Here is a 10,194-nt window from a genome sequence, read left to right as displayed (position 1 = left end):
TGCCAAGTGATACATCTATTGTGGGACAAAGGTCAGGCTGAACTTGGCCCAAGCTAGGGTGTATGAGAGCAGGATAATTTGAATTTTAGTGTGTGAGCCTAGATAATAAAGGTACTACTGATAACAGCCATAAAGTAAAAAGAAAGAAAGCTTTTAAATAATCATTCAATAATTTTATATGGACCACACTGAATTGGTAATGAAGATGTAAACAAGAGGAAACACTTGAAAGTCACATGTGCAGGCAAGATAATAGCTTTAGAAAACTACACCAGTCACTACCTTGAGGTATTTCTGAATGGCTCATGATGTAACATGTTTGTAAAGAATTTGAAATTCAGGGACACTCAATTAGCAAATGAAAAAAAGAGTTCTCCATAGGGCACTTATTGCACTGTGGTCTAATGAAAACTAGAGAGCATTTATTATTTTCAGTGCCTTAATCACTACAGATGCACAGAAGAAAGTTATTTATTTCAGAGTAAATGTATGCCCCTCCCAAGCTCCCTATGGAGAAAAACTTGCCTTTTGAAACACAAATTAATGTAGTAGTTTGATTATGGTGCAGATTCACTTTCAGCAGATTCAGCTACCCAAAAGGAGCAGGTATTTTGCAAATGTGAGTACCAGAGAGCCCAGGTCCGAACTCCCCAGGCTGGCATCATTTGGAATACTCCCTTCTCCATGCTTCACCAGACAAGCATGTACATAAATGTACATATACACATCCTTCAAGAACCAAGATGATGAACTTGAAAACAGGTGTTTCTACTGAAATCATTATAAAGCTTTTGGTTGTTTTGCTAGCATCAAAACACTTTTTTAAAAGGAATGCTACTTCAGACTTCCCTCTGCTGCAAAGACCCTGCCATCCTGTACCAAAACACTGTGTCTTTCAAATAAGTGTGTCCTTCGAGAAGGACACAGTAATTGAAGACTGGAATAATTTTAGCAAATACTCCGTTATTTGCACTAGATAATAAAGGCAGTTCACAATAGCTAAATCTTGCATGCCAACAGGAGAGAGGGGCTTGGGTTGTTATGATAGAATTATCTTCTTCTATCTAGTTCTCTGCTCCTCTCCCATCCTGCTGGCTACCACGGCAGTTATTGGGAAAAAAAAAAAAAGCTCTTTTTCAACAAGTACTGTTTTAGTTGGACTGGCTGATTCCTTCACAGATCAACACAGATGCAAGCAGCCAGAAGATTATTATTCAATGAGTTTGTGCTTTTGCTTCTGGCAGGTCTAGGAAGCAAAAATCCTGTCACAGTTCACATTATTCTGAGGTTTTTAAATTCCTTAAAATGTTCAGGATAATTATGCAATCAAGTTTCACAAATTTAAGATTTGTTTTGCGATTTAAGATTTGGGAATTAGGATTTTTTTTGAATAAGAATTTCCACTGCTAGACATGAAAGTACCTAAGGACAAATGGAACATTTAGATGCCACAGTAACACACTACTTTAAAATCTAAATTTATGATTTTCCTGATGGAGGCTCATTGAAACTGATAAATTGAGGCAAGTATCTTGTACAGAACTAATGACTGGATCTATCAAACAAAAATTCCCGGAACAGTCCTAGAGCACCCAGCTGCTAAAATTTGATTGCAACACAACGTGACAGCTGACTCTAACATCAGAAGAATAAAACTGGAAGAAACAGGCACCTAGAGTACTACAGACAAGTATACCAAACAGTTAACTTCTCAAATTAGTAATATGACTAGTGACCTATATAATGGGCAAAGGTTTAACACACTGAGGAAAGTACCATGAAAATCTCTACACTGAAGGTCTAATCCAACCTGCAGGGAACAGTGTTGGGGTTTAAATAGTAACAGTTGTATTGCCGTGCATAGTACAGTGGTTAGATTTTTCCAGAATGCTGGAATACAGTAACAGGGAAAAAAAATGTTTTACATGCCTAAAATATTTTTACATTAAGAGTACAATGTTTGAGAATGTAAATGCACAGTATATAAAAAAAATATCAGTGCGAGTTTATTGTAATTTTCTTCAGGAAAAAATCCTATAAATTAATATACAGTCAGACTATATGTTCACCACTTTAGATTCTAAATATTTAATGGTCAGCATCTTTCTGACATACAACTATTAAATGCACATTCCAAAGTTACTGCCAATTTATAAGTTTTTACTACTGAAATTTAGAAATGAGGTAATGTATGGGGATATAAAGCAAATGTCTCAATGCAGTGATTCACCTTATTTTAGAACAAGGCCTCATTTTTGTGACTTACAAAACAATGGTTTTTAAGGTCCCTACACAGGACAGGATATGTTTCTAAAGTGTCATATGAAAAGTGATAATATTCAATAACAAGAGAGACATAGAGTCTTGAAAAATCACGGACCAACCCAACATTCTCTTAACATTAATTTTATAAAATATCTTACATGAACAGATAAAGAACTTGAGCATACATAATAACCAAAATTTAAAAAGAATGTTGAATAAAATATAAATTAATTGAACACATCACTAAGTTTGCCACATGTTAGACAAGTTTATAAAAGGCATTTTCAGATAAAATAGTTATTTGAAAGAAAATCCTTCAAAATGGAAACTACTGAAGTCCTTTTTCAAGAAGTCACTCCTAAAAGCTCTAAATTCCAGGTCAACAGGTAGTACCTGAATTTGCTTTGAATACGGTGTTCATTTGCTTCAAAATTTGTCAATATTTAAGACACAAACTTAAATGCTTTCAGGTCAGAGTTGTCAGTGCAAAGTAAAGCTTCAAGCTGAAAATTAAAGAAATATAACAGAAGAAATGATCCTGGTACAAAACTTCCTAAATTCACATTATAAAAAAGCTGTGCCAGATGCACTCTTGAGATACTGAACATTAACAAATTTTACCAGTGGCCATTTTAGGGTTCCAGCTAAGCCATTAACATGGTTAATTACATTAAATTAATTTCTCTTATCCCAATTTAAATTCTTTCTACTCATAGTCTTTGGAAAAGATCCGTGCTGCTGATGTCCACTTGCTCTGTTCAACTTCTGATTCAGCCAATTTGCTCAAAATGCAGTGATTTTACCAAAAGGAGAGAAAAGATGAGGCCAACAGACATCACAATGATGGTCTAAAGGCTGAAATATTGGAAGAAATATGACAGCACATGTTTCTGAGTTTAACCAGCTTTGTTCATCCAAGCACTCTCACTCAAGTCAGTCTTCCTTAAAGTTATATATGTGCATAACACACTGCCAGGCTCAAACCCTTGAGTCTTTCAAAGGTTAAAATATGTTTAGAGAACTATGTCTTTAGAGACCTAGACTGCAGCCAGATTAATTTATTTTAAGCCTATTAATTCCTGCAGAGTAAACATCAACACTCTAGCAAAGCAATTTCGCTCTGTTTGACTTTAAAACTATTAACCAAAACGGGCTTGAAATAGTCTGCATTTTCCACTATTTAGAAGTGTTATTAGCACTCATTTAAAGATTAATGGAACTCTTTTCAAGTTACCACTCAGAATATTGCTCACCAAGTTGTTTTTTTAACACATAATGAAAAAAGTAAGTGTCACTGGTGGTCACAACCAGAAAGGAGAAGGAAAACTTTAAAAACCTTAATCTGTCAGGCAGTAGTTCCAGCCTCTAATTGAAATATAAAGATGTAATTTGTACTAAGCTTCTGCATAAAAAGAAAGAAAATGAGTTCTTCATAACAATTCAAAATTTCAAAACTGAATCTGCACATTGTTTGTTCATCCTTGTAAAGTGTTCTTTTTTTCACTGTCATCATTGCTATGCTGGCAGTTATGCTAGAACCTCATTTCAGTGATTCCAGTACAACCAGAGTGTATAATTTAATAGCATGAATCATTTTGAATTTATAGCTAGCTAAAATGCTACAGTGATGTTGTAAACAAACCAAATGAACAAGAGGGTTTCAAGACTAGACAAAACTTATTCCCAAAACTGAGGAAAGAGATTAACTTGAACTATAAAAGCATAGAATATAACTTAAACTTAAACTTTTCATAAGCTGTACTTGAAGAGTGAACAAGTAAATGAAGTTGCAAATGCTCTTTTCTGGAACATAAACTCAGAATCATTTGCTTAAATCAAAACAGAATAGAAGTTCTTCCCTATACCCTGAATTGTCCTGATCATTTTTATCACTGAAGCAGATTAATGATATATGTACTACACTTTGTGATGCTACAAAGTAATTTATTTAATTGGTTTTAAGAATAAGTTCCTTGATGAAACAATGGACTTTGAGACAGCACAGTAATTTCCAATAAGTGTTCTCAGTTACTCTGAATCCTGCAATTCAGCCACTTGCTGTCTTCTAAAAAAAAATCTTTTCAACAAATGCATTGGCTGCTGAGGTCTGACCTGTAAATGATGTAACTTTTAACACTTGCCCAGCGTGAAGGAGAACACTAAGAGCTGAAAGGGAATAATGAATATATACTTCACACCCAGCTTGGCACACTGTGAAAATTTTCATATACTGGTCACATCTCAAAATGTGAAAAATATTCTAACTACCACATGGTATTATTTTTTCAATAGTATTAGAATAAACGAAGATTTCAAAGTTTCCTAAAAAAACAAGAAAGCAGCAATCTTAAGAATTTTTCTGAAAATATTTGGACTGTTTACTTTGAGTGTACTCACAAAAGAGTTGTCTTCTCTCCCTTTTCTAAAATTCGGATTATTTTTTATTTGGCTTGCATCAGTTTGGGCTCAAAAACGAAACATCAAAGTCTGGAGTACCACTAACCACGTAAAGCAAAAATGTATTTCCAACTAAGCAGTTGGAAACTGAGTGAAGGAATTTGGATATTAAACACATACTCGAGAATTATAAAGTGTACAGGGAGGGAGGACATTACTAAAGAATTTTGCAAAAAATGTTGCTACAGTAGCATTAGAAATTAACAGTGCATCAAAGATTAAAAGTTTCCAAGTTAATACAAACTGATCCAAGCCACAATGAACCACAGGATAATCACTTAAACAAAAAATTAACTGCATTCTATTTTACAGAAGTTAGACCTGGAATTTACCTGAATACCATTAATATTATTCAAATAGATTCCTTCTACTCTGGCATGACTCAGGTCACAAAGAACTGGTGACATTAGTGTGTAATCAAAACACAGTATTATTGTGTGCATTTGACTTTTTTTGAATGTTTGCAATCAAATATTCAAATTTGAAAGAGATTTTACATGTGAGAACTCAGTATCACTGCTGCATGAAGTATTTTATTTGTTGTTTGGGATTTTTTTGGGGAAACTGTATATAAAAGACCTGGGGGACTACAGGTCATGGAATTCATGTTAAACAGAAAGCTGCCCAACATCACTGTCAAAATACCTTTAAAAAGGCAGTTCATAGACAAAATAATGCATTTTACATTCAGATATTTCCTCTCTCAAAAGCAAAGGAATCTCAGAAGAAAAAAAAAAATCAGTAGTGAAGGCCACATACTTTTTGCATTTGATGAGCTGAAATGCAAAAAAAACAATTAAAGCAATCTTGTAAGAGAAAAACAAAACAAAACACAGAACTTCTGGAAAGTGATGATTTAGTTGATGGAGTGGTCAGCATGGAAACTGTTGGGAATGCTACAGCAGAACTGACCACAAGTACAAGGGAATATGAACAGGAACATAGTACAGGCACAAACTAGAAAACTGTAACTTGCCAACTTGTAAACAAGAAAAAGCATTTCACAGATTAAAAGTTCTAGGGAAGTAAACTTCTTTAAATTACTTTGTCAGTTCAACCCTGATTTAAAAAAGTATGGCTAGCAAAAATACATAAGCCTCAGCATATTTATAAGTCTTGATCAGAGCAGCCATGAGCCTTTGATAAACGGCTGGAAACAAACACCCTTCTACTAAGGATGAAAGAAAAATATTCCATTCTCTTCTTCCTCTCATTCCCCAATCCACACATGTATCTGTAGAATTATTCATATGCTCCAAGAAAATCTTGATGCTGCTATAGGTTGAGACGTGGAGAGACTGGTGGAGGAAAACAGACAAACTCTCTTAAAATACTACGGGCCACGTCAACATTATTCTGGGCAATTTCAAGTGCCCTCTTGACTTCTTCAAAGGAATAGCCCTCTCCCATGAGTTTTGCAATTTTTGCATCCACATTTTCCGTGGAACTGTCAGAGCTGTATGCTTTCCTGTGATGTATTTCTGGTGCAGTTCTCCGAGGAAGTGGTTTAGGGGGCCTGGCTGGTGCTTGTGAACCATCTGTTTCAAATAGAAGAGATAGAAATCAATATATATTGGCTTAAGGTTTTTTTTAAAGGTAGGTCAAGCCTCATGAAGCAGTTTAAACAGTAAAACAGTAAAGAAACATGAAGAAATACTTTAGTTAACTGATATATCTCATTTTAAAATTTGGGCAAAAGCTGAAGTCCTCGAGAACATCTAAAATGGAAATCATGTAGTAATATACTAGTTTAATAACATGATAGAAACGTGCAATTTACAATTTGGATTATCCAAAGTCAGAAGAAAAAGAAAGTATGATGGAACAAAAAAGATGGTGAAAATAGCCGGTCAAAATTTTAAAGGCTTTCCACTCTTAACCCACAGCTCGAAAACTTTTTCTTAGTTTAAAAAAACCCCAACCAACAAACCCACAAACAAACAAAAAAACCCACCAAACAAAAAACAAACAAGCAAAACCCAAGCACAAATTTGATCACAATTTTATTGAAGACTGTAAGTTTCGCAGAAGAGGAATCCAGACAAATCCAAGGGAGAAAAATCCTTCACTTATTGGTACATCTTGCAGATTCTGTTCAGTCAATTGCAGTTCATTTTATGCACAACAGCTACACCTAAGTACATAAATAACTGGTTTCTTGAAAAAAAACTCTAGTCCGATTATTCTCATGGTGGGAACAGAGCATGATCCTCCCTCTCCAGTCTCCCTTTGGAAATTTCTCCCCTTTCCTTATCTTCTCTGGAAAGGTTACCTTCATAGTTGATGCTGGTGGCTGAGAATCCTGATGTGCTGGTGAAAAAAAGCTAATATTCAAAGTTGCTAATCTTCTCAGAGTCAAGAGTTTTGTGCTCAAGTAAACTTGGTACTTTACTGAAACCTCCTTATCCTCACTGATTCCCCAATAAGAAGCTTAAATACAAGCAGGCATAGTGCAGAAAACACTTTCAAGAGCGAAGTATTAAAAAAAATTTAAAAAGTCTTTAATCCCTCAGAAAGGGTTCTAAAGAGTCTCATCAACAGTGACTTTGATAGAGATAAATTAGAGGAATTTCTGGCCGTGATAATTCCTGTTTACTTACACTGACAGCAATGGCATTTTGCAGTGTTAAGTACTTCAGAGACAGTTTTTTAGGGATGGAAGAAATATTATATTTCTAGTATTCTTGTTATAACATGCTACCTTATCATAACACTGGATAGAGAGAACTATAATTCCACTGAGTGCATTAAATATTTCAGATGAAAGAAAACAGTTCACACTAGTGCATGTCTAATGTTTTTTCCATCCATTCAGATGAGTGTTGTTATAAAATTTCATTCCACTTCTTAATTCAGAAAAGATAATAGTACTTTTAGCAAGATGCTGATATTCATATAACAAATGCATGAAAGAAATTTGATTAAAGATTTATAGTAAGGAGCTACAACCTACAGATAGTAAGGGCTATTTTGTATTTGTTCTGATTTTTTCTCTCTGAAGATGAAAAGACTTATGTAAATGATAAGCATTCTAATAAACACACCTGAAGCAGATCCAAACCTGCTAAGAAGGTGTGGAAGATCCATGAAACACACTGGTCTGAGAAATTAAATGTAGCTCAGGAAATGTGGTTAATCACTAAAAACCAAATCAGAAACAAGTTCAAATTTCTCACTTCACTTATTTTAGAAGACTCAAGACTGTAAAAGAAGAATATTCCTTATATTTAAAATAATGGCACATCAAGTTAAAACCAATCAATTTTCTTTCACAATCATTTCAAACTATTTTCATATGTACATTTCATTATGGAATTCATTTCTAGAGTATGAAACAAAATTAATTTACAAACTTTACATTTTCCCTGGGGCTTGAAGCACAGAAGAAATTCCTTGTGCATAGATCAGATCCTTCTGTGTGCATGTGTTACATGAGGATATATTTTTCTCTACTCAGTCTCATACAGGCTTAAAACTGAAGTTATTTCTTGTTTAAAACCTTCCTTTGCTGAAGCTTTCAAACAAACTTTATTAAGCAATCACATCATTTAGAAAGGTCATTTTTAATTCTGTCAGCAGATTTGCAGCATAGGCATTTTATTCTAACTACAGTGACATCTCTCTACAGCACAGATACTTTAAGATCTTCAGCACTCTCTCTCAATTCCCATTATTATTTTTTTAAGCACTGACAGCTCTTTCAATATCTTCACATCCATATAAAATTTTAGCTAAAGCTGGGTATCATACTGGATCCTGAGCTTAAAGATACTAAGCCTCAGCTGCATGTCCATCTGGACACTGAGATAGAGGTATTAAACAGGACTTTCCATCCCATCTCCCATCCTCTCTGATGTTCCATCCACCATGGATGTCTAACTAAAAAATTCAAATAGATTTTCTAATTGTGTAATTCAATTAACAGTTTCTACAGCAAGGAGCTTCCTCTATCACTCACATTTCTGTAAATCAGCACTAGATTTAACCCTTGGTTAGTATAAAGGCAGACACAGGCCCATTTAATAAGTGTTCAAAATGCATGGAAAAAGTAGTGAAGGCTCTGTGGCACAGTGGGAAGAGGCTATTTGTAACGATGACAACTGTCTACTCCTCTCTGCTGTGAAATGCCCTTCTTTTCTTCCCTTGCTGCTTCTCCTGTACATCCCATGGTCTTTCACGGACAGACTGAGAAGCATCAGAGAAGCAGGTGACGGAGGCTGGCTGTGCAAGGCCCTCTGCTGAACAGTGGCAAGCAGCTACATCCAATCTGACTGGGGTACAGGAACAAAGCATTACTGAGGGGACATCTGCACTAACTCAGAGAGCAGGGAGAAAGTGAGAAAGGAGTCACTGCACACATTGCTCTATCAAGCTGTTAGGCACGATCTTTGTATTCTGCATTACCATGGCACATTATTGCCCCTAATGTTAATTGAAATCCACCCTGAAATAATATTTCCGTGTAAAGGAATTTAAATTTACATGCCAAGTGTTTTAATCAGACCATGTGAGTGAACAGGCAGCAGGCAAATACACCTAACTAACCATTTGAATCCATTTCTTACAGAATAGCTAAGTTCAGCAAAATATATCTATCTTAGAGGCCTAAATTTCTTTTTCCTTTCCCTCTTATCATTGGCTGTGCTTAGGTAAAATATGCTAATTATTGGCAATATCACACAATCACAGAATGGTTTGGGTTGGAAAGGACATTAAAGATCATCTAGTTCCAACTCGTCTGCCATGGATGTGCAAGAACATTTTCCACTATCCCAAGGCTGCTCTAAGCCCCATCCAACTTGGCCTTGAACACTTCCAGGGATGATGCATCCACAACTTTTCTGGACAACCTTTCCTCACCACCTTCACAGTAAAGAATTTCTTTCTAATACGTAACCTAAATCTGCTCTCTCTAGTTTGAAGCCATTCCCCCTTGTCCTGTCACTACACGCCCTTGTAAAAAGTCTCCAGCATTCTTGCAGGCTCCCTCCAGGTACTGGAAGGCTGTAATTAGGTCACCTTGAAGCTTTCTCTTCTCCAGGCTCAACATTCCCAACTCTCTTAGCCTGTCTTCATAGGAGTAGTGCTCCATCCCTCTAATCATGGCCCTCCTCTGGACTTGCTCCAACAGGTCAATATACTTCCTATGCTGGGGATCCCATTACCTCCCTCAACCTGCTGCCCACACTGCTTTTGATGCAGCCCAGGATATGATTGACTTTCTGGGCTCTGAGCACACATTGCCAGCTCATGTCCAGCCTCTCATCCACCAGCACCCCCAAGTCCTATCTCCTTCTCTTGCTCTTTCTGTAATAATTTTAAAGAGTTGTATATAAAAAGTTTGAGAAACCATGCCTTTGGAGTAGTTAGTTGCATAGCTGAGTACTATTTCTTAAGTGTTCAATACTGGATACCTGGCTAAATTAGAATAAATTTCTCATTACGCATTAACAATTCAGTTAAACATCATGA

At 35.8% G+C, this 10,194-nt stretch overlaps 1 protein-coding gene across 3 annotated transcripts in view; it reads right to left on the bottom strand.

Moving 5' to 3' along the window:
• Positions 1–2,364: 2,364 nt before the first annotated feature.
• Positions 2,365–10,194, bottom strand: part of CBLB (Cbl proto-oncogene B) — a 132,074-nt gene continuing 124,244 nt past the window's right edge. For all 3 annotated transcript variants that reach the window (XM_027681441.1, XM_027681442.1, XM_027681443.1), the window contains one exon: positions 2,365–6,260. In XM_027681441.1, coding sequence (XP_027537242.1) covers positions 5,998–6,260 — 263 coding nt within the window. In that variant the 3' untranslated portion in view covers positions 2,365–5,997. The remainder of the gene's footprint in view (positions 6,261–10,194) is intronic.

The sequence above is a fragment of the Neopelma chrysocephalum genome, unplaced genomic scaffold (assembly GCF_003984885.1).
Source record: "Neopelma chrysocephalum unplaced genomic scaffold, ASM398488v2 Primary Assembly neopelma1_60, whole genome shotgun sequence".
NCBI classification, from domain to species: domain Eukaryota; kingdom Metazoa; phylum Chordata; class Aves; order Passeriformes; family Pipridae; genus Neopelma; species Neopelma chrysocephalum.
Note: the sequence above shows the minus strand (reverse complement) of the source record. Positions and strands in the feature narration are given on the sequence as shown.